The 24,060-nt window shown below is 47.9% G+C and overlaps 7 protein-coding genes across 7 annotated transcripts; 1 reads left to right on the top strand and 6 right to left on the bottom strand.

Annotated features, from left to right (window-relative positions):
• Positions 1–3: 3 nt before the first annotated feature.
• GLG2_1 (glycogenin glucosyltransferase) lies at positions 4–1,645 on the bottom strand (the record flags this gene model as incomplete). The annotated part of the gene is made up of 5 exons (XM_049251345.1): positions 4–660; positions 717–1,307; positions 1,369–1,475; positions 1,532–1,559; positions 1,613–1,645. 5 exons carry the CDS (start codon positions 1,643–1,645, stop codon positions 4–6), a joined length of 1,416 nt encoding a protein of 471 aa, XP_049109645.1.
• A 1,523-nt stretch (positions 1,646–3,168) lies between these two features.
• On the bottom strand, positions 3,169–3,599 carry LOZ57_002269 (uncharacterized protein; the record flags this gene model as incomplete). The annotated part of the gene is made up of 2 exons (XM_049251344.1): positions 3,169–3,291; positions 3,354–3,599. The coding sequence occupies 2 exons, from the start codon at positions 3,597–3,599 to the stop codon at positions 3,169–3,171; spliced, it is 369 nt and encodes a 122-aa protein (XP_049109644.1).
• Positions 3,600–3,819: 220 nt separating this feature from the next.
• LOZ57_002268 (uncharacterized protein) lies at positions 3,820–5,394 on the bottom strand (the record flags this gene model as incomplete). Its single annotated transcript, XM_049251343.1, has 3 exons — positions 3,820–4,629; positions 4,681–5,159; positions 5,250–5,394. The coding sequence occupies 3 exons, from the start codon at positions 5,392–5,394 to the stop codon at positions 3,820–3,822; spliced, it is 1,434 nt and encodes a 477-aa protein (XP_049109643.1).
• Positions 5,395–6,229: 835 nt separating this feature from the next.
• LOZ57_002267 (uncharacterized protein) lies at positions 6,230–8,520 on the bottom strand (the record flags this gene model as incomplete). The annotated part of the gene is made up of 8 exons (XM_049251342.1): positions 6,230–6,849; positions 6,901–7,157; positions 7,219–7,357; positions 7,423–7,577; positions 7,631–7,663; positions 7,724–7,793; positions 7,848–8,007; positions 8,068–8,520. The coding sequence occupies 8 exons, from the start codon at positions 8,518–8,520 to the stop codon at positions 6,230–6,232; spliced, it is 1,887 nt and encodes a 628-aa protein (XP_049109642.1).
• A 2,839-nt stretch (positions 8,521–11,359) lies between these two features.
• Positions 11,360–13,218, bottom strand: LOZ57_002266 (uncharacterized protein; the record flags this gene model as incomplete). Its single annotated transcript, XM_049251341.1, has 2 exons — positions 11,360–11,420; positions 11,480–13,218. The coding sequence occupies 2 exons, from the start codon at positions 13,216–13,218 to the stop codon at positions 11,360–11,362; spliced, it is 1,800 nt and encodes a 599-aa protein (XP_049109641.1).
• A 1,062-nt stretch (positions 13,219–14,280) lies between these two features.
• CDO1 (Cysteine dioxygenase) lies at positions 14,281–15,157 on the bottom strand (the record flags this gene model as incomplete). Its single annotated transcript, XM_049251340.1, has 5 exons — positions 14,281–14,396; positions 14,452–14,509; positions 14,562–14,699; positions 14,755–14,826; positions 14,879–15,157. 5 exons carry the CDS (start codon positions 15,155–15,157, stop codon positions 14,281–14,283), a joined length of 663 nt encoding a protein of 220 aa, XP_049109640.1.
• A 562-nt stretch (positions 15,158–15,719) lies between these two features.
• On the top strand, positions 15,720–17,384 carry RBG1 (GTP-binding protein rbg1; the record flags this gene model as incomplete). The annotated part of the gene is made up of 10 exons (XM_049251339.1): positions 15,720–15,740; positions 15,818–15,838; positions 15,889–15,931; positions 16,004–16,078; positions 16,140–16,176; positions 16,230–16,300; positions 16,356–16,693; positions 16,746–17,102; positions 17,173–17,293; positions 17,365–17,384. 10 exons carry the CDS (start codon positions 15,720–15,722, stop codon positions 17,382–17,384), a joined length of 1,104 nt encoding a protein of 367 aa, XP_049109639.1.
• Between the last annotated feature and the right edge of the window lie 6,676 nt (positions 17,385–24,060).

Genomic DNA, 24,060 nt, shown 5'->3' with positions numbered 1-24,060 from the left:
AGCTTACCGTGAAGCATCCCATACATGCATTGGGGGATGAAAAATACGCGACGTTTGTGTAATAGTATTTTCAAGATCTTCTTTTTTTGCATCAGTGGATTCAATGGGGCAGTTGGCTTCTAAAGCAGGTGGAGGTTCAACATCGGATAGGAGGTGTTCTTTTGAGGATAGAGCAACGGGAATCAGGGAACAGGCAGGTCTTTTTGAGGCAAAGTCGCCAGTTTTAACAGGAAGATTAATGGTCAATATAGGGCGATGAACAACAGTATGTCTTTCACCGTGCACATATTGCGGAACGACACTCAAGGGCAGTTCAGGAGCGTAGAGATGATCTTGGGTAACGGGAGACTGCAAGTCCTCGTTGAGAATGGAAGTAGTCTCTGAAGCTGATTCTGACGATTCATTTGGTAACGCAGGACTTGCAACATACGCATGCTCACCTGGTTGGAAAGTTAATGGCTTCTGAATAGTGAAAGCTGGTATGGTGGACCGGCATTCAGGCTGCAATTTCTCTGCTGCGGCTTGAGATTCTGGCGCTGGCGGCTTAGAAATAGTAACTGCGGGCACAAAAGTCAATTGTCCAGAAATATTGGAGTTTTTATGTATGGAGCGCTGGTTTGTCGTGTGCTTACTCGACGGCTGTAGTGCTGTGGGTTTGACCTAACACACATTATAAGCTAAGTCCCAATTTTCCGTACATCCAATAGTTATCATACCACTGAAGACACCGGGCGATAATGACGATCGTATACTGCCCACCATCTCGCAAGTAGTTGACTATAAGGGCCTTCCACGGGGTATGTTTGTCTGGGCATGGTCCACGGCTTTTGCTGTCCGATGTAGTGCACTAAACTGATAGTGCTTTGAAAATGCCGGAACGCTGGAATATACTGATAATGCCCACTAGGCGTGCAGTTATAGGCAAAGCTCAACCTTTGCCAATTCTTAAAATGCATGTTCAAGAGACCTTGATCTGCACCATCAAAGCTGATGCCCCTCTGTGCAAATGCAAGCAGGGAGTAGTAGTCCTGCAAATTTGGTCGAAACACCATCACACCAGAATTGAAGCAGTCTGGCCATCCAATGTCTGGGGCTGCAGCGAAGTGGGTATCGAGAGTAAGCAATTCATCTGGAGCTCGTAGTGCTACAATATCGGCATCGATATAGACAATCTGCCGATATTGAACCTGTTTCCAGAGCTCGATTTTCGTAAATGTGGATATAAGATCAGGCCGGTCCATCAAATAAAGGTTGGCTGGAGACACGTTGACCACCCGAGTAACCGGAATTACTTCATCATAAACAGACTAAACCGAGGCGTTAGGCATGATTCTCACGTGTTAGGCAATGCAGGAGGTTACTCAGTACCTTCAGCTCCTGGATGGTCGATACTTCCAGTGTCTCTAAGGTGACAAGAACCACAATCTTTGCTTTGGTGCCATTGTCTCGAAGGGAATGGGCAAGTACCATAGCACCTATGATCTTTAGCATGTAGGTACTGGAACAAAACACACCGCAAACTGGTACGCACCTGGGAGATAGTTGTCACTCATTAAGAGCTGGAAAAACAATTAGTGGTATAGCTTTTTGCCTGAGAGTTTGAGCAGCCTACCGTACAGTAAACAGCCTCCCTATTGTCCGCCATGGCAAACAACCTAAGGCAGCGTTGTTCCTTTCAGCCGAGGGTTAACGTTGAAACTAGGTGCAGGTACAGAGTAGCCAGTATTGAACGTGAACCAGAAAACTCACGTTATAGGAAGCTCCAACGCCAGGTACCGGAATTGGCGGGCGTTGCCGCGCAGGTTGACAGGACCGGGTGACAGTTGATGGGTGTGGTTACATATATGTTTGTGTGTTCGCGGACCGGCCAACCGCGGGAATCACCTGTGTAATCTCTGTCTCGCCCAAGAAGAATATGGCTTGAAGAGTCGTGGCTATATACTCCGTGCTAGTTACCACGGATCAAATAATAATATTAACGAGTCGCCGCTGGCGCAAGTACGCGAAAGTTGAAGGTCGCGTGCGGGATGTTACTTGAAGGTCTTGGAAAGCCGTGAGAGCGCGATTCTTCCCCAAACAGGAATCGGAGCGCAACAACCAACTTCACAAACAAAATACGCGATATATCATAATCCCCGAGCTTGAAAGCCACATTTCTTGGGATGACCATATAATGGTGTTCGAAGCTTTGATGGTTTAGAGCCCTCCCGTCGATCAAACTAGAAACTTTGAGCGCCAAACTGAGAAATAGTTAACTAAGCCAGCAACTAACTAGTTAGTTCGAGGGTATCCAACCAAGGCACGGCGATTTCTGTGCTATTTTTGCCGCAAGTGAGCAGCCTCCGGCTTTTGGGGCTAGGTGTGTTGAAAATCAAATAACTAGTTGTTGATGTTCTACAAGTGAGACCTAACGAGAGCTTGTCTCCCTGAGAATGCTTGTCTCCGCAAGCTAGTCAAGATTCCAATTCTTCATAGAAAACGGAGGGCTCCAAACAGCGAGGTCGTTAGTTATGACTGATTGGGTGAAAGATGGACTTGCGATGGTTTTAAAAAATCAAGTTAGATAGAGCAATTTAGCGCGGCATTTAACCAGTTACTATCTTCAAAAAGAGGTGAGGCAAAGAATCTAGGTGGGCGAAAGGCATCTCTTTCGATGATGTACTCCGTACGGAGTACGGAGTACGGAGTACAGAAAATATATTTTCCACCCCATTAAACTGTGGAAATAAAGTTAAAGAGTTCTCCCTAAACAAAAGCGAGCTTAGACATAAGGGCTAAAAATAGCTTGAGACAATGAGACGACATTCTCCCTACTACTCTCCGTATTTGTGCCAAACCCTAGGTAGGTTGAAGGAATGGCCAAAGCAACCAAACCTGCATTAGAAATTGTCATAACATTACTTCTAGTGTCATTACATCAATTCAGAATGCACAAGGTAAGAGGCTTGAAACTGGCCTAACTCATGTGAACGTCTAACTGGTTCAAGGATATGTATGAGATATGTAACTAACTATGGCCTTGCTAATTTTCTAAGGGGTTAAAATACTAGCCTCGTGTCCAATGCCTTGACCTGCTGGGTAGTGAGTGTACACCGTGCGATGTTCCAGCTGCTAGTTCGAAGGCTGAGGGGAACTGATGTTAGCCAGCCAGTCAGTTTTTACAAAGCACTACGGAGTAGGCAAAGTAAAAACTCGTACACTCTTTGACATGGGTTGTTGAGGGGGTGCAAATGATGAGTTTGGAATGGCAGCTGGAACTATAACTTGGGAGGATAGTTGCTGGCCATAACCCTAGGTTAAAATGAGTGTAAGCCTAAGGGATAGACAGTTCTCAAGTTGGAAGGTAATAATACCTCAACCCAGTACGGCCTCCAGAAATCAATATCCTGATGATTAACAACCTTTCCGTCCTGGATCCATTTAAATGGTCCTGGGAGCTCCTTTTTATGATACAGGTTGATGGCAGTCTGGAGGTTTAGCTTTTGTGGCTCTTGAGTGGCAGAATCGTCGATCATGGCCTGCAACTCTGCAATACGGCCTGGCACATCCCACTGGATGGGGTTGGGGAATGTAGGCAGCGGATTGAAAGGCCGTGACATAGCTTCTGCGATGGATGAGGTAGTAATAGATTAAAAAGAGAAAGCTGCTTGCGGTCGTTGGATGAGCGAGTAGGGTTAACCAAAGTGGGGGAAACTACGAAGCACATGACCTCATAGTTATGGGTTAACTAGTTAAGTAGTTAACTACTCCATAGTGGTTAACTACACAATTTGGGAAGGCCGTATCCTGAGAAATGCAGCTCCAACAAGCGCAACTAGGTTATTTCTGCAGCACAAGTTTGGCATCAGGGTACTCTGAGCGAACCATTGATGCAATATCTCCCTTTTCACCACGAACAGCCCACTCTACAACCTTTTCAAGGGCCGCCCTGCTTTCAACCTCAACTTGCGGGAAGTGGCCACTTCTCGGAAGCACGATCAATTGGCTTCCGTGAACAAGGTAGTCGGCAATACCTTCTAATGCTAAGTGAGTGTCAATCGCAACGTCCGTTTTGCCCCACAGAATTGTTGCATTGGCTCTCAACGATCCTCGATCTAGGTCAAATACCCCAGTTCCGCTGCTTGTTCTTCGGGGCTCCTCAGTTCCAATGTTGAAGAGAGATGATATAGTCTCTAGACTCTTATGCCAGATCCCTGCTGCTGCACCATCACGATAATATGACGCAAGATCACCAAAATTCCCATATTTTTCGCGTTGAAGAACAGAAGATGGGTAAGTTTCGTTGTTTTCTGTTTGAGTTTCGTACTCTTTTTTACCTGGACCGAGCGTACTTGCCATAGACTCTTGGGCGTCACGGATAGTAAATTGGTCTGCTGTCCCCACACTGATCTTATGGACTGCCTTTAAGAAGGAGTAGTTCCCCCCTGTTCCCATGTAGCGTACAAAAGGCATTGGGAGCTGAAAAGCGAATATATAGCCAGAGAGCCAAAGTTGACGAAGCACAGGCATCCAAGTCCTGATCGACTTCAACAAAAGGAATCTCGAGCGCCAGGGTTCGCGGATAAATGTCTTGAACATCTTGGCTGAAGATTCCGTCAGCAGATGCATATTTGACTTCATTAAGGAGACCTGTCTCAGGGTCAGTAAACGAACAGCATGTGACTAAAAGCTAAAGCATACCAAAGGTCCGTTGATCATGATAAACCTGTCTGCAAGTTGGGGAGCTTCTGAAGCCAAACGAAATGCTAAAACTGCACCCCAGTCATGTGTTACAAGAATCACTTTTCTTTGATGGTTCCCTTGCTCAGTATCCACGCCACATTTCTCTCGAATGGCTAGAATAAATTCGGTCAACGCCTCCAACACCTCTGTTGCTCCGTATTTCTCCAAAGAATCGCTTCCACCGTATCCCGGCAGATCGGCTGCTACCACGGTACTTGATTCTCGTATCGAGGAGGAAGAAAGGACATGCCGCCATATTGCCCAGCTATCAGGAAAGCCGTGCAAGAAAATAACAAGAGGTTTACCAGAGGCTCGGTGGGCAATCCTTTCTCGCCCGTCGTTTGTAACATAGTGGATTTTGAATCCATTCTTTAATGTAATGAATCCGTGCGACAGGCCGGTCCACTGCTTCGAAAGGTTCCAGAACCTATCCCTAGCTGTGGTACCTACGTATCAGTACTTGAATTCATGTAGAATCGCCACACGTGATAGTTTGGGCGGGCGTGCTTTGTTGAAGTCCAGCTTACCTAGAACGAGTTCGAGCTTCTCTCTTTCTGTTAAGCTCTTGAAGAACGTCCCCTTAATAACCGCAATAATACTATAAAGTATGAGTGTAAAGAGTCCGTAGAGTAGAGTCAAAGCTAGACCCCAGTACTCAAAGAGAAACATCATTATGGGTAGGGAAATCGAAAAGAAGGATTAGGCGGAAGTAGTTTAGGGTCTGAAGGTTAGGAAGGAGGGAAAGAGAGCGCTCTTGGGGGCAGGGGGGCTTGGGGATGAGGGTTAGGGGGGAAGAAAGAGGAGGGTTAAGGTCAATAGGAGTTCAGCTCAAGCCTGTCCGATAGCTCCCTCCGTATCCAAACTCATGATCATCCAGTTTAAAGAGAAAATAACCTAAGCCACAGATCCAGGTGGCATAAAACGGCTCTGTCATATCTCAATGATCGCACAGGATCGCTCAAGCGATGGGAGTGCCTATCATAAATACGGGAAAGCCCGCTGCCGTCGACGTCGTTGTCTGACCCTTGTGCTGAACGTTGACGCTGCTGGTTTCAAAAACAAAGATCGTCAAGAATATCCTGAAAATTCCAGTGTGCAGGCCTAGGGTGAAGGTGTCAGTGGTTGACAGGATGCACAAGGACGCTGGTTTGTGGGAGCTGATGTCATGGCCGAACCTAGTTGCGGTCTGACCTTCGCCATGCTGGTGTCGGGGATCATGGATTGATCGCATTCAAGGGAGGGCTTGCTCTCGTTGATTCCATTGGACCGGGTTTCGCGGGGCTCTTAACAATTAAACCTATTAGTTTTCGAGTACTCCGTAAGGAGTACTTATTGTCATACGGAATATTAATACTGTACCTCATACTGCCCTGAATATTGTATGCTTGCGCTTTCAAAGGCGACTTTTCTCATTATTGTTATTAGTATCATCTATTCGTATTAAAAACGCCCAGCTGAAGACGGGCTGGATGTGCGGTCCTATGTACAGTATATTTCAACAAGTCATTTAGAGCTTCTCCCATTTTCCTGTTTCGGTGTTATTCGCAACCTCTGGTTTCACAACCTTGCCGCCCTTGAGCCAACCATTGCCGACAACACCGCCGGCGGGGAGACCGGCAGTGCCCCGATCCAAACAATTAGCGCCCTCTTTCACTGTGAAGTTGGCCAAAGTCACCTCAAGGGGGTTGCGCTTTCGAATATCAGGTATGCCAAAAAACTTGGCCTGCACTTCCTGTGGGGTAACATGAAGTTCGAAGTATCCACGATAGTACATTTCAGACCACTGTAGGACATCGTTGTCATTGACAGCCGATTTGGACTTTTTAATGGAGCCATCGATTTTGATATTTGCCCCTCCTGCAGAGCGGGATGTGACGGCGGAGCCAGCAAACTCAACGCCAACGGCTCCAGCTCCGGTTTTTGGATCATAATTTCCATGGTCTTGCCAATGTAAATCACTCACCCAGTTAGCATGGGAATCCCCCGCAATCATGATGGTGTTTTTAATTTTGTTATTGTAAATTGTTTCAAAAGTGCGGTTTCGATTCGCTCTGTAGCCATCCCAAGCATCCAAGTTGAAAGATGAGAAGAGACCAAATGCAGAGCGCAAATTCATGTGTGAGAATACTAATGTTTTTGTTAGTTTGTGCAGTCGAAGTAAAGAAAATATATTCGTACCTAATTGACTGCCCACAATTCTCCACGTAGCACCGCGGTCGGCAGATTTTTTCAAATTACGGTAAAACCAGTTCTCTTGTCGGGACCCCATCAGAGTGCGGCTAGCATCGTCTTTCAATTTCTGAACATAAAAGTGGTTCAAATACAGCTCCGTAATGGAGCGGTCGTAGTTCCTAGTGTCAAGCATCATGATATCGATGAGCTGGCCGACCTGGAAGTTTCTCCAAATGCGAAGGTTATCATCCATGTCCACTTGTCTATTTAAAAAATTCTTAGCATCTTATATGAAAAGAGTAGGGTTTTATCTTCATAGCGTACCGAATCGGCATCCACTCGAAGTATGCGCGCACAGCATTCATTTTTCGTTGATCAACGGAAACACCGCCTGATGCAAGGAAAGACAGCTCGTGATTTCCCAAAGCAGATGAACCGTCACGATAAGCATTATCAGCGACCTCTAAATTTTGTAGGGTTAAATTAGAGCCCAAGAGAAATAAATACAGTTGATGACTTTTTACTTACCGTGATCATCCCAAACTGGGATCCAGGCAAAATTCTGGTGGCTAGCAAGGAGATCTAAATCAGTGCGGTAAGAGCCATGGCGTGTTCGGTAATGGTTGAGAGTATAGATGATGCGATTTGGCTGGGGCACCCGTCCAATTGCTTTGCCGGATCCGCTTTCCTAAGTATTAGCATTTGGCATTCTTTCTGCTTGCAGCTCTGGACTCACTAAAAGCCGTCTCCAAATTCATAAATGTAATCACTGTATGGATTTTGGGATTAGCAAGACTCTAGCTTCATATTGCACTGAGAATAATCTTACCCAAGGTGGAGAACATAGTCTACTGAGTCTTTTCGCACAGTATTTCCGTACGCATTAAAGAAGCCGGCCGCTAGAAATCAAATCAACATTATTATTCTGGGAATATGCTCTCAGGATGTCATACGATAGTTTGCACACGAGTAAACAGCCAACTTAACACTGTCAACTTTCTGGGATGGATCTGGAAGGGTTTTGGTGCGGCCGAGAGGGCTCTTTTTATCCGAATTACAGATGGAAAATTGATAGTAATATGTTGTGAATGGGTGCAGATTTGAAGCTTCCACCTACCATGCAATTGTCAGTGTACTCTTTCTAAGACTTGAAGGAAAGCATTCGATAATCACCTTAAGAGTATAATCAATATCGGACCCCGTGTAAGCAATTCCTTCATCGGCTACTTGAGTTAAGGCCTTGTCCGTTGCGATTTTCCACTGAATGCACACCGGCGCCTTTGATCCCGGCTGTTGTTTCTCTGAACTTTTATGGGCCTTGGGACGGCCAAACAATGGACTGAAGCCAGTAACGGCACTGGTATCAGTTGAACTTTCAGTCGTTGGGGCGCATCTTGTCCAGAGAATGACCGAATTTGCCCACGGGTCACCGGAGGCCACGCCATGGGTGAAACTTAGCTTGGATGGATCGAAAAGAGCATTAGAATTTGATCTCTTGATGACTTTGTTTAATGCGATTCCTAGGTCTGGATGGTTGAGCGAAGGACTTCGGTAGTTCAGATTTGCAGTGTAAGATGCTGAGGCACTGGCGGCACACAAGGCCAGGAGAGACGTGTGGTATTTCATTGTTGACCGCACCCCAGGAAAACTGAACGGACGGGTTTTGGCGTCGACAAGGCTGGTCTCCGCAGACCAGCAAGATATGGACCGGCCATTGCGTACTTATATGTGCTCTGTTCTCCAGTTCCAAAGTATGTTTACAGCTTCAAGCCTTCTAGCGCGGAAGCCGAGAGCGTCCGCGCTATGGAAAAAGCCATGAGCGACTAGGCGCTTTTCCAATAATAATCATCATGCGGGTTGAGGGATCAGTAGTGGGATAGTACAACACGGAGCAAATAGTAAGGGAATTCAAAGACAATTGCATGTGCACAAGGTTTCCGAACACGCTCCAACTGGTTTAATTTCTGATCGAGGGCACCCCAGACCCACGAGGTGAGCTGCTCAAGGTTCGAAGTTGGGCAAATCGGGCCGGAGTGCCCATGGAGCTTCGTACTTGTTAGGCGGGTGCTGCGCTTGAATGGACAGCCCTCCCCTTTTTTGCCTCGGCGCTTCGCTGGTTTCTGGAAGCATACGAACCCGCGAAACGCCCTAGATAGATTGTTTCCAGCACTGGGATGATTCCCGCCGCGAAAAACGCCTCCACACGTGCCGCAGGGATTGCAAATTGAGGCCTGTCAGTGGCCATGGCCGACGCTGGGCTTCCATGTGATAGCGGCGCTCGACTTCAAGGTTGGCGATGGATCCCGCTCCTCCGTAGTCAGGATCGCGAAAGCGGGCAGGAAGATTACCTGGAATCCGAGTTGGCCCCATGATTGACTAGGAGACCCATTTCCCGCGGACGGGCTGCGACTCACGACAAGAGTTGGGCCTTGCGGCTCGTTTCATAATCTCAGTGATACCCCGGTGGCAGTGACTGTGCGATGCCCACGGCGATTATTTCGAAATCATGATAGTCGCGTATCCATGGCTCACGCGTCGAAGATCACCGGGTTAATATTTTTTAGTCTGCCTTGCCTTTCCCCCGCTTTTCCGTGACATGCCGGACTGGATGACCTGGTGGGGAGCCGATGCTCAATAGTCGATGGAGCCACAGGCCATGGCATTGATTTTGCGCTCAAGAAGGCGACCTGTGCTGGCCCGGAGGCGAACTCCCCACAAAGGCCGTGGCCGCGTAACTACGTCTCTACCCCGTACTCGTTTTGGGCCGTCTGTGCGAGCCTGGCGCGGCACACGAAAGCTTGCCCTGGCGCATCATAGTTTATCCGGGTCCGGTGTTGCACGCGACTGATATCAGGCCGGACGAGAAAATGCTTACGAACAGCTTACGGAGGTCTTCCTGCAGGTTATTATTTGGGTTACCTTAATAATCCCTTAGCGAAGATGTGCGGTCCTCTAATATCACCTACATTCGCCATGTCACAGATCCACAGCTACTGCCCAGCGTCAGGCCCGGCTTGAAGATCATTTTCTGTACTTTGTACACTCTGGTCTGAAAAATATCTACCAAAAAGATACTACAGGAATGAAATCGGCTTTTCAAATTATCACTCTTCTTGGTTTCTAGCCATATTGAATACATTAGCAAATGCTTGTTCTATGTCAACACTCAAGACGTTACCTCCCACATTTCGTCGTGTCTTGTATACAACCCAGAACAGGTTTTCAAGGCAATAGTAACGCGTCTCTAAAGAAGCAGCTTACTTGAATGAATCATGAGGATACTACGAATTACAGAAAATACCACTTTAGGAATTTGAAGGACAACGCGCTCGCATTAAAGGCAGTTCTTCAACCGCTCGTGGAGCACTTCAAGTGACCCTAAAATCCCCGGTATATTCGTGACTCCGACATTTGCATGTGCAAAAATGGTTCTTAATTGATGCCGACCGTGCTTCCAGTATGATGGTGATTGGAGCCGTACCTTGAGAGAGTGGGGTATGTACCTGGCCCATATCCTGTCGGTACCACACTTGCTGCCACTTACGTTCAGCGGATTACTACTCCTTTACAAGGTACTAAGCTGTGCAGGATGTGGAGGTATTGTTATTATTAATATCCCGGCTATCGTTCATACTCCTTTTTATTGAGAATAATATGCCTGGTGGAGGCCATATCATCTGGAGCAAGAATTTTCATAGTATGTTTTTTGGTGACTCGTTCCTTTTATACAACTTTGGAGTTTTTGGAATGCCTCGGACAGTTTTGATGGATATACTACCCGCTCTTATGTACTTCATATAGTCTTGTACCATTAAGGATAGCTTCTGGGATGGGAGGCGTCGAACAGGACTTGGAAATTCAATACCAGCTGATTTATCACATACCTGCCGAAACCAAAGCGCGCCATATACACTCCTCGCCGAGAGGCGACTATACCAACAGAACTTTTCTTCGTTTGGCAGCCCGCTGACATATACGTAGAATGAATACTCGTCCAGTCACGGTGACGATCGTGGAACGTGACAATAAGGGAAATATTAAGATGTTTGAAGAAGGGATGTCACCTCTCGGCAGCAAATTCAAGTAAAATGTCTGTGATAATGCTGACCATGGCTTTGAGAGTTTGGCGAGCCAAGAAACAGAAAAATTGTTTCGACAAGTCCCGGGCCGTCCCTAGACCACGGGCCTATAAAAAAGAAATCTAAAAGGATGAGACGAAAATTGAACTGATAATCAGCTCTGGGAATTTATAATAGTCTAGTCATATATACTAGAAAAATAGATAGGATAGATAGAACAATGCTATATCTATGCACGATCAAAAACGCGCCACGCCATGTACGCCAGATACATGCTTCATTACAAATAGGAGGGTAATAATCTGGTCCAGTTGTCCCGAACGCTCCATAAGTGAAAAGAAAGCATAAAAATGCCCAAAAAATGCCACATGCAATGTCTGGTTCAATCAGGACGAAGGCAACGAAAATCCTATATTGTCACGATTATCGTCGACGACTCTCCCATACCTAGTATAGGTTAGCATTGAATCAAGCGAAGTACAAGGTTGGGCGAGGGAAAAACTCACTCTAACAACAACCGGAAAAACCAAACCTCAAGGGCCTCGTTCTTCAGAGATTTTTTGGCCCACTCACTGCTCTCTTTGGCGATGGTTTGGGCGTGTTGCTGCCCTTCTTCCTCCTCGGAAAAATACCGCACACTTTCGATATGCTCAGTGCCTTTCAGGCTCAACGGGACATAGTGCACCCAAGGCTGTATCCATTCACTGTGCCATTCACGGAAGACAGCGATTTTATAGATCAGGCTATTGCTTTTCAAGAACGCATAGTAGCGTCCACTAAAGGCATTTCCATCAATATCCACGAGGTATTTGTAAGCCCAGGCATCTTGCTGGCCCGAAGGTTCGACGATATCGAAGAACCCTCTTTGAGCTTCACAGTCTTCAGGGTCGCACTGGCCAACGTGGCTGAAGTTTACATTGAGTAGGGGCCTGAAAGTAGCCCGCTTGACTGTTTTCGCAAGCCACTTCCCTTCGTTTTTTTCCAAGACCTTAACATCATCCAATGCATTTAAGCCCTTCACGAACAGCTGGCGATGCTGACGCCTCCAGCCACCCGCCCTTGAAAGCCCACCAGTCGTCGAACCACGCCAAAACAATTGATTTTTCTTTGACTTCCATTTGTAGTCCTTGCTGCTTTCGTATGTGACGTTTCCGGCCCAATACCAAGGGCTAGGATAGAGAATGTCTTGAAAGCTTGATACTTTGCTCTCAGAGAAAATGGGAAATAGGTCGCGGACGACATTAACCGCGTTAGGCCGCTCAAACATTCCAAATGTTTCTTTAAGAGAGGGCGAGAGGCAGATATCGGAAAATGCCGTCGTATTGTAGATAAAACCTAGGTCGCTGAATGAATAGGCCCCAATATTATCCACGCCGTTGTCATTTAATGCCCTTGCTGGAGAGTCCACTGGACATGAGCTTCGCGAGGTGGTCCAAGTAGGCTGGTGTGCAAACGCATTGAACCTTGTAATCCTGAACTCCTCAAATCGATCGCCTTTATTCAAGTCAGTCGGGCGAGTCCAAGATTTTTCCAGCGATTTATTGCCTCTATCCGAAACGATGCCACGGAGCGCACTCGAAACTAATCTGTTAAGGTCATCGCTTGGTATAACTACCCGAGGTTCGTCGTGCGTATTGAAAGCCAAATCCATGTCTGGAAGATATTCCACAAACGGCTTCATCATCCCCATCAAAGCCTTTCTCTTCCAAAAATTATTATCCCCTCCACCATTAGCGAGGCTAACTTTTCCATCCCTAATTAAAACCCCGATAAGAGCATTATCATACCCTAAGGCCTCTTTGGCTCGAGCACGTATAATCTTCGGCTGCAAGCCCCAGAAAGGCAGCAAAGAATGGTAGATAGAATCATATTCATCAGTCAATTCAATTCCCCTCGATTTCGCAAATTTGAACCATATATCGAAATTGGGTGGAGGGGGTAACTTGTATCGGCGCTCGTATTCCTTCACGGCCTCTTCGAGAGTTTTGGATTGGCGTGATCGCACATGACTCCAGGCGGACCGGGAATTGCCCAGTAGCTGAGCAATCGGATGGGTCTCGTGCGTTGGGGTGGAAGGAATTTGCTCCTGGCCTGCGGGCCCCGAGGGTCCCTCATGCGCGTGTTCAGGTACCGGGATAAATTGGACGGAGGTGTTGTTGGTTACGAAAAGGGCGACTCCGATAAGGGAGGCGAGTCCCAAAAGCCGTAGGGCTCGGTGAAATCGCATTCCAGACGATGAGCTCATCTGTCAATCTGCAACATGCTCCGTCAGATCGGCTACCTGTAGCAGAAGGTCGCCAACTCGATTGTCAGGTTTTCCGGCCATTCCTGATTTCATCTCGCATTTTCATACGCAAGGCCAATCGAAATATTGCTGCTTATATAAGCAATGGCATTTCGCTACCAGGGGCAAATTTGTGTCATCATGTCGGGTTCTGCACGCTTTCACGAAAGTTGTCAATTAGATATGGTTGCGGGTGCTCCCTTCTGAATGCCAGTAGAGCTCCAGGAGCCGCTCGATGAATTCAGCCTCAGCTCCTTCAGCCCCCATATGGGAGCACGGCGAAGGCGAGTTGCGTCCATACATATAACTCCGAGGATAACCCTGACCTACTTGGTAAATACAAACCTGTGCTACGAATCGATTTCCACTCCCGCCCGCAGGCGGCAAGCATGGCGCTCTTGTGGGAGTAGTATGAATATTCGGCCCTCGTGAGTAGTGTGGGACCAAAGTACGGAGTAAAGCTCCAAGCTCGGAGCACCGCTACGGGCAAGAGTCCCGTGGCCGAGAATCAAGATCCCTGTGATCCACAAGCGGCTCATCAGAGCCACAGCGATCACTCTTCCTTCTTGAATAAGGCCTTTGCCGGCCAGCACAAGTGTTTCTTCTCCAGCATGATTCAGTCGATGGGTATCGGGGTCGGATCAACAATGACCCGCATGATATGATTCCTCATTAGCCTGAATGGCGTGCTTGTTAGCGCGGATTGCGTGCTTGGACCCACCCCCCACTAAAGTTAGTATATCAAGCAGAAGGGTTCCTGGCGGTTTTGAAATTCCATTTTCTGAACAGCACACACTCAGACCTTACTTTCAAAGGATCATGTTTTTATTTTATTGAAGAGTGGAGTGCACATGGACATCTCAGCATAAATAACAGAAAGCGCCTATCAATTCGCAATGCCAAACTCAAGACTCGCTCGCTCTTGCTGCACAGCAGAGCGAAAAAACAAGTGTCATAACTCATGAGGACTCAGTTTACCCTAGAGATCCTCCCGTTGAGGGGACAAAATCTACCCTAGTCTTCTCACAACTTCTGCCCTGCTCGTGAAAAGAATGTGCACTGCTTAATATGATGTGACTTGCCTGTTCGCTCATCAAACAGAGAACACCCAAAGTGTGCTGCGTTGGGCGGTGTATACACTTTTGATGATTAGCCAAACACTAACTCAAACAGGAAACAAGCACTGCAACTTACAATGAAGCGAGATGGCATAGTCTTCAGGATCAGGATTTGTGATTCTGTGCAGGCCAAGCTAACCCAAAGGAATCAGTGTTGTCCTTGGCCTTGACGATGAGTTTACTTACCTGGTCGGACATATAGGTGACTTGGTTTTCGCTATACGTCCTCTCCCTCGTTACCTTCATTGGTCCAGCCTCACCGTTCGCAACCTGGTCCTCGTCGGGCCAGGCATATAGCGTCTCCTTGAGGTTTCCCTTCAAAATCTACAGTGGAAGGGATCAACTGGTGTTCGATAACAAGGGCATTACCTTATCCTACCTTCATGACGCAGTGGGCGTTGGCATGGTCGTGGATAGGGCTACTCTTTCCAGGACTCCACACAAGGATGAGCTGTGAGTCGGTGTCAGCGATAGCTCGCTTCAGGCGAAAGGGATAGACGCACCAAATTACTCTTGCCGTTTCCTTCGTCGACGAGGTTTCTCGTGTACGCTCGGCTCGGGTCAGCCAACGCATAGTGCATCCACTCCTTGGGATCGGAAATGTATCCCTCCATCAACTGCTGAATGTCCATGGGGTCTACATCATCCGAGTCGAGGCCGGAACTAGGTCCGAGGATGTCGCTGAGCTCTTGGACCAACTTGTGGAACTCGTCAGAGGGGCGTTTGCTGTTGTTGACGACGGGTGCCAACTCGGTGGTTTCGTTGTTGTCGAGGAACGGCATGTTGAAGCGGGGTTCTCGGGTGAAGGATAATAGGGAGGAACTTAAAGGCAGCGAGGCTACAGAGATGAATGTTCTTGTCGAGAACGATGCGGCGGCTCTAGGAATGAAAGATGAGGTTAAACGGTTGTCGGTGACGCTTTCATAGGGGAGAGCGCTGGAGAGATTGTTGGGTTTCAGGTTGTTGCGGAGTAGTCTTGGGTGTGATTCGCAACGTTTCGCTTTGACAAACAAAACGATTTTCCCGCCACGAGACTCCTTCCGCTTATTGCTCGTCAAGTCATCCGATTTTCGGGTACCTCATTAGCCTATTACGTAATAGTCTGTGTAGTTAGTGCCAGTTGTCCTCACCGCATTTCCTGCTGTATCGGAAAAATATATTGCCGTTATCAAACCTTAAATTTTGCTGTCCAAACCCCACAACCGTAAGTAGGCCTTTGGCGCTTTGGAATTGCGCATTGCTCTAAACACGATAGTTTACGCGCGGGCAGGGACTTGAAGCTGCCGCCTTTTGCTGTATCTGCTATTTTGAGCTCGATACTGACTGAGAGCCAAAGTAACAGCCATGGCGACCACCGTCGACAAGGTCTGGCGCCCCTCACATATTTAAATGACATTCTTCAATATTATAATTCGAAATGCTAACAGTGTCTTGGTGTATAGATTAAAGAGATCGAGTCTGAGGTCGGCGATTCCTGTTCTCTGAGCGTCCCTGGGACCTAACTTTCTCGCAGATGGCTCGAACTCAGAAGAACAAAGCTACATCGTTCCACTTGGGTATGACGAGGATATGTATATATTGAGGTTGGGTCATAGTTAGGCAGGAGGCTAATGACACGGGCTATATAGGACAACTTAAGGCTAAGCTTGCAAAATTAAAAAGGGAGCTATTGACGCCCAGCGGCGGAGGCGGAGGGGGAGGAGGTATGCAACCTCCGCCAAATTATTCCCCCCTAAGAATGTGGTACTCACCCTTAAATTATAGCCGGATTTGATGTTGCACGTACAGGTGTAGCGAGCGTGTATGTTCTGGCCTCCCCTCACAGCATACTTATATTTATTGACCTAATTGTAGGGGCTTCATTGGATTTCCCTCTGTAGGCAAAAGCACCCTAATGAGCAAGCTGACGGGGCAGCACTCAGAAGGTATTTTGGGTCGGTTGGTTTGATTTAACGCTTGACTGACAGTACGGTTTCATAGCTGCTGCATACGAGTTCACAACCCTAACCACGGTTCCTGGCCAAGTCATATACAACGGCGCCAAAATCCAGATACTTGATCTGCCTGGAATTATTCAAGGCGCGAAGGATGGTAAAGGGCGTGGTAGACAAGTTATTGCCGTGGCAAAAACCTGCCATCTCATCTTCATCGTCTTGGATGTGAATAAACCGTTGACGGACAAAAGAGTCATTGAATCTGAATTAGAAGGGTTTGGTATTCGAATAAACAAGTCTCCGCCGAATATTGTTTTTAGAAAAAAGGACAAAGGTGGCATATCAATTACCAGCACAGTTCCCCTAACTCACATCGATCACGATGTAGGCGACCCCTTGTTCCGCACTTATGTAAAGCAACACTGACAGGCTCTAGGAAATCAAAGCCGTTATGGGAGAATACCGAATTTCCTCTGCAGACATTGCTATTCGCTGTGACGCGACGATTGATGATCTAATAGACATTCTCGAAGCAAAGAGCCGAAGCTATATACCAGTCATCTATGCGCTGAATAAAATCGACTCTATATCAATTGAGGAATTGGATCTGCTATACCGTATTCCCAACGCATGCCCAATCAGTGCGGAGCACGGATGGAACGTCGATGAACTCCTAGAGCAAATGTGGGGTAAACTAAATCTTAAGCGCATCTACACGAAGCCCAAAGGTAAGGTACCGGATTACACTGCTCCTGTTGTCCTGAGATCAAACGCTCGCACAGTTGAAGATTTTGTAAGTACTCCCATTTTTGTTTCCAGTGTCATCAGAACATCTTTCTCTGATACTTTTGCACCGAGAATAGTGTAATGCCATCCATAAATCCATCCTTGAGCAGTTCAAACATGCCATCGTTTACGGCCGGTCTGTCAAACATCAGCCTCAGAGAGTAGGCCTTAGCCATGAACTCGAAGATGAAGATATCAGTAAGTCACAGCAACCGCATTACTATTGGACAACGCCGTAGTCCCCGAAAATGCTAATAAGCGGATGATAGTCACAATTATTAAAAGATAGGGTTAGTCGCCTTAGCTAGCATAAATGCGCCGATTATCGGCGCAGGCCTTCAGGGAAGACGCAACGCGATTCTCGTAGCTCTTGCGAAGTAACCAAGAAATTAGCAGGTTCTTCGGGCAAAAGTGGCCTTGATGTCAACTGCTCTTACTGGTTTAGTGGGCCATCTGGAGCCGTGTCTTGGCCGCTCAATCAGCAATTGTGCGGTTGAGTATGTCTCTACCCGCTCCTAGTGGACGTGGCGTTGGGTGATGTACGAAGAAATTCGACACATTGCGAAGGAATCGGGCGCAACTGACCCACAGATTGACCGAATGTATGTATGTACATAGCTCTGCCAATTGCGATTTTTTCATGATTCCCCGATGCTCAAAACGCGACCAAAAAACGAAATCGTTATTTTTTCCTCTTTTTTTTTCAGAAAAGCCATGTCTTTTTTTTGCCAGGGATGGTCGCCCATGGAACAGGGAAATTTATCCTTGTTCGTCGTCGTCCTACGTCGCGTATCGAGACGTCAAATCCTCATAACCGACTGATGTGAGCCGACTCTGCTCCGTATTCGATCGCCCAAGCTCATCATCCCCGGCGACCATCCTGCTCCCTGCTCCCTGCTGCCCTTCAGGCCTTGGCCTATCTGTGGTAATCAGGCCCGTGGCACCAAACGCCGACAAGACTGGAACGAAACAAAAAGCAAAAACAGAGCAAGTTTGCTTGATGCTATGTATGTACATACTTACATACAGCACATACATATATGTAAGTACTCTGTACCCCGTATACTCATTTCCGGGGTTGAGATTTTCCCTCTCCTAAGCGGTTCTATACCAAATGGGACGCCAAAAGAGTTGACAGGGGAAAGAGTTCCAGACACACCTGATTCCAATTTCATCCTCAAAAAGAATACGATCTGATGATTTACAACCCTGCTGCCACATCGCGTATCCGGGCAATAAATACGTCATGGCCTTTGCCTTGATGTGCACGAGTGAACCCCTCCCCTTTCCCGGTCTTCCTGAGGTGCGATTCTGAGGCAGAAAGCAAATATGTTAATAACAATGGAGAAATACTCGTTTCCATGCCCAGTGAAAATTCAAAGTGCAAGTCTCGACCTTGGCCCTGTAGCCAATCCTACACGCCATGAACGCCCGCGGCCTCCATTTGCCCGTAATCGCCGGCGGTCTCGATTATAAGGACCTTTGTGATCATATCTTAAGTAGATCTGGACTTTTTCATCGGAGACGATCACAAGGTTGGGCAGTCTCCCTTCTATGCTTCCACCTCCTGAAATGTTTGACGGAATGTCCGTTCCTCAAGGTAGTTCATTGTGTTGATGTTCAATGGTTACCAGCTATTTAGGCTTGCTAGTATAACTAGATCTCGTCATATGGAAAAAACTTGCTTTAGCTCCAGGCCCAAAATGGTGGTGGGATGCTGGCTACCGTTTCATCTGCCCGGGTACGGAGTACATCTTCGATACAAGACCCTTTGGCCTGGATAGCGATATTATCCTTACAGCCATATTATGCTTTGGACAACTCCAATTCCAAGCAGCCAGTAAAAAGGATCATATCCCGCTGTGCATTCAAGTTGCAACAGCCGGAGGGCCTTGAACGCTCCATGTGAAAAGCGATGGTCATCAATCTATGTAACAAGGGGGAAATGAATCCTGCCGTTAGCATCAACATCGCATGGGTATTTGTCAAATCTTAAATGCTAATTGCGTTCCCCCCGTCCTGAGTATGAAAAGCTCGTCTGGATTATCTGATCGATCTGTTTTCGGGGCTCAGCGAGATCTAGAGCAAAAAGAATACGAACTGGCTGCTGGCATAATTCAACACCAATCGACGTCCTGTAACTGTGTCCTTGGATTGTGGCGATGGTGATAGAAATCGTAATCCCATAATATTTACGAAAGTGACAGCTCTGGCGATTGAAGTTCTTCAGCATTGCCGACTCAAGGACACGGGAAGGCCCAGCCGCCATGAATCGTGATGAGACAGCGGGACATCCCGCGCAGAAACAGTTCTTTTGGTTTCAGTCTAGACACTTGAACGGGATGGGTGTACAGAGAGGCTAGGTGTCATGTAGTAGTTATATCCTTACGCATATGCATGTGTACCGGTTTGTTGAGATTATGCAGTTCTAAAGCAGACCCCAATCGAGAGTGAGGTTTTTGATATTCAGAAAACCAATACACACAAGAGAAGCTACATACTCACTCCGAACTTCTCGCAACTTGGATGCTCTTTTAGGGGTTTCTTCTCTCTCTTAACCTACTCTTTCTCTCTTACCAAGTGAGTACTTTGCCTGTTACACCACCACCCACGTAGAGGTAGGACGAAAATATGAACCGGTAGTTCTGTTCCGATGGCACTTGAACAGGCTATATCGGGGTTCTTGCGTCATCAAGTTTCTTACAAGCCATTATGATGCCCTCCTAATAAGTTACTTTTTCTTTTTCTATTCCGGGTACCTCGTACTGGAGACAATATCATAGGTGTATCAAATGTAAGAGCACATATGTATGTACTCCGTATGTATGTATATATTTACTCCACTTTGGTGCGCCTACTGATTTTGGAGGCTCCGATATTCAAGAAAACTGTTACATTATTGAAACGGCTGGGCAACGAAGATCCTAATAACGCTTCCTCTCTAATTCTGAATTTTAGTTGAAACCATGGTCTAGAGCTGCAATTGATTATTGCTGTCAAATTCAAGAGGAGAGTCTAATAAACAAATAGATATGCCAGGAGTTGGAAGATACCCAGCCCTTTGCAAATCGTTTAAACCAAAAAGCAAACCAAATTTGAACGCTGTGAAGATATATCAGCGTATGTTCTTTGACGGATAACATATCATAATCACCCGGGAATTCACTTTGCAATAAAACAGCGGATGGTGGCATCAAGTAGCTCAAATTCTCTGTGCTCTGATAACAAGCTTTATCTGTGTGACCGTCGACGAGGAACTGACTCCCGTTGGAGGCCCCGGCGGCTGGAATAGAGTGGAAATCATAAATCCCTATGCTTTCAGCCTGAAATCAGCCGGGAAGCATATCTGAGCCACTTCCATTGATCGCGATCCCTGTTCTCGGCATCCGCTCGAGGGGGCACGGAGTTTTCGGTGGCGCATTGCCGCTCATCAATCGATGAAGCCGGCGTGTTTATGTCTCTGAAAGGAAAAGGAAAACGAAAAGAAGAGGACGAAAAAGTAAAGGGGAGGTAAAATTATCACCCCTGACGGTCCGCTGAAGAACGGTTATTTGCATTGTGGCGCCGCATCATATGCATAACGCCAAATTTATCGCATTCAACAAAACGCAGAGCTCTGTTCCTTGGTGCACCAGAAGAACCATGAAGAAAAGGAGCGCATTAAACATGGGCAGACATATTAGAAATCTAGTACTCCGTAGTAAACCTCAGTGTCAGACAGGCTTTTTATGTCGTGACTACATAGTCGACTACGGAGTACATGCGGGGCACATAGCTCCGTAAAAACTCGGCCGAACACTGGATGTATGTATGTATATTCAACGGGAGCTCCGTATGCTCCAAATTCGAAAAAAACCCACGAAAATAGATCTAACGATCAATCAAGGGCAAAATAAAAGTCACTTTGAGCACGTTTCCCAATCGTGTAACAAGTCCAGTTCCGTATCTCTGGGCCTTGCCCTCTTTTGTTTCTGCTTCTCGTTGAACACACAATGATTCTCCCGCGAGGTGGCACAGATCTTCGGAAACCCAAAGCAATTTGCACGTAGGAGAAGATGACCAGCGATATTGGACAATGTGTGCGCACTTGCCGAAAAGAGATGCGAAACCAGGGGTCGAAGAAGGGCGAGAAATCGCCGGTCTATGGGTAAGGGTATGTGTGAAGATGCGTTTTGGGATGCACGCGCAGGGTACAGAATTGTGTGTGCCTGACAGGGAGGATGGAGCAAATACTGGCGAGGGCGGCATGCTGTGCATCCAAACAGGGTCCACTCCTAGAGTTGAGGTATGGGTGATAGACGTGCAGACATACCTGAAGAGTGAGGCGAGAGGAAACAGAGAAGGTGACAAAATCAGATAGACGGATTTGGGCACAGCACCTGCAAACAGTGCTCCCCCTTGTTGCCTGCAACGGACACCTTAGGCATTGTAGACGTTACGATGGCGAGCCCCAAGCCCCAATATCAGCATCACCACAAAATCCCACAATTAAAGTTTGGCTCTAGTGCAAAGCGGGCTTGGTGCGACCGGGCAAAGAAGGTTCAATCAGCGGATTTTCCGCCTACCGATGCAAGTTAAAGTCTGGCTTAGCGGCCACGGGTGGACGACGACGACTGCCAGTGGCAGAGCGGTGGTGGAAAGGGGTCTGGCCACTGGCCAAGCAACACGAGATCAATCCTTGCGTGCTGACGACGCGGCAGGTGGGCATCTGGAGCAACAAAGAGAGCCTGACGACGGTGGTAGCGCTGGCTATTGCAGGCTACTGTCGAAGCCTCGGTACAGACTGCCTTCAGTACCCAACAACAATAATAATGATGGCTGATTGACTATGTGCGTACCCGCTGGCCTTTGTCAAACCATAGGTAGCAGGATCGTCGCCGTAATTTGGCTATGGCTCCCGCACAGCGAGGATTTTCCCTTGGTTGGATGACAGCTCTAGGGAGAGTAGTGGCCGAATTATTGAGCGACGACTCTCATAACTAGTTAACTAGCTGCAGGCGTCGCAAGAGCCATCTTGGCACGCAGGCGGTCTTTTTCGGTCGTTATCCGTATGCCTAAACGCGCCTGTCCGTGGTTTTGGGATCCGAGCTGCATGAATAGGGCCCAACACGTAAGAGTTTGATGTCTACTCTGGTGCAGAGAATCCCATGCCCGTCAGTTGATCCGATTGAGAGGCTGTTCGTGTGCAAAGTAGAAGCTGAACACTACTAGTCAGGCTCCGCAGAGTTTGGGGATCGGAGGTGGCCTAGTTAAGCACGGAGTACGGATTTCTTCCCTGCTGGAAACCAGACCGCAAAAATAGCAGCCAGGTAACTCAAGCCTGGCGCCATGCCTAGTTCCTTCGCTAGCTCCCCCAAACCAAGGTCAGCTTCTTACAGGAGCAATAATAAAATATTATCAAATGTCACGCTGTGGGCACTGTGCCACTGCCCTTTTCCCGTATGGCTCCTGATGATAAGGCAAGCGGAGCTGCCACTACTGGAGCTCAAGAATATACCATACCTCCGAGAATAATACGTGGGCATGGGTAGGTTTCTAGCGTCAGGCGGTGCCAGGGTTGGTCCGAAGATCCCCCATGTTTTCCCCCCACAGTGCCCGCTAGCAAGTAGTCGATTTCGAAGCATTCAAGGTAACTTAGTCAGGGAAGCAGCATGTTGCAAGAGCTGGCGGGCGCACGGGACACTGGCACACAAGGCAGTTGTATGCGATGTCAGTCAGCCTCAGCACTCTTCAGAGACGGGAGGCTCAGCGATGGCGACCTGAATAGTTATCGTTCTCTCTTGATTTGCTCTCTCTTGAGTCCACTCACATCGGTGTACAGGACACCAGACTGTTTCAACCGGGCCGATCTGTTGATCAGAGTCAGGGTAAAGACTGTTCCTCTCGAATGCCCGAGAGAGGCTGTTGTCATCCCAAAGTTTTCCACCCGAGACAAGTCGTCATAATGGAAAACCTTGAGAGCAAAACCCGACGATACTGTGAGACGCTGTCCGTGTGTACCAGCATGCAACGACCTAGCCAGCTCTTCTATCGCAATCTCGCTGGGCGCTTAACACCAAAGCCTGAATTGTCGTCCAAGGAAGGAAAAGGGGTCCCTGGACCAGGGGGGCCGCTGCTCCTGAGCTGCTAGGGCTGGGTTTACAGAGGCCATCATGTGAACACGGGTGGCCCCCTAAGCAACGGCGAGTCAGGACATCGGCCCTCTTGATCGCCCTAGTGCGGTTGGCGCGGAAAGCAAAATCCAGATGCGTTCTTTAGAGGCGGAATGGCGTGGAGCGGCGTGCGGCATCGGTGGTACCCTTGTCACCAAGCCATGCCTTTCTAGGCTGTTGGATCGAAGCTGGAGCAGCGACAGGCACGCGACTTGGATTTGGGCCAGAGCTCACATGGCATGCAAGATGCGAGAATGGCGGGCAGGCGAACAAAGGACTCGTGTTTGTGCAGAAATGGGGCCTGCAGAAGCGGTATGATATCAAGCAGCAGATCGGACAGGAAGCAGCGCTCTTGGCGACTGAGCCCACAGGGGGACCGGACAAGGTCGCACGGGCACCAGACTCGCCGTTAATTCTTGCATCCAGAACGCACGGAAAGGCGCCCCGGCTGGCGCTCGGCTACAGGGCAAATGCATGGTTGAGAGTAGTGTTTCGAAGGAGTAAGCCTCCACCGTCGTTTTTTGTCGTCAGGGCTTGACAACTTACAATCCGGCCCGGACCCGTCCGCCAGCCCTAGTGAGTTGACTGCCCAGTAGTTTGGCAGCAGCACTAGAACAAAACACGCATGCTGTTTCTCCTTGCGGTTCCGCTCGCCGCCGCTGACGCTGGCGAGGTTGGCGGTCGTGTATACGCCGTACGCCGTACACCGTACACCGTACACCGTACACCGTACCGCCCGCCGGCGCCTCGCGTACGCGCGATACGGCCACCGTATTGGCCGCCATCCCACCAGTCATGTGCCGCACCGTTTCC

Source organism: Ophidiomyces ophidiicola (assembly GCF_022830035.1).
Source record: "Ophidiomyces ophidiicola strain CBS 122913 chromosome Unknown scaffold_6, whole genome shotgun sequence".
In the NCBI taxonomy this organism is placed as follows: Eukaryota; Fungi; Ascomycota; class Eurotiomycetes; order Onygenales; family Onygenaceae; genus Ophidiomyces; species Ophidiomyces ophidiicola.
The sequence above is the reverse complement of the archived record's forward strand: the minus strand, read 5'-3'. Positions and strand labels throughout refer to the sequence as shown.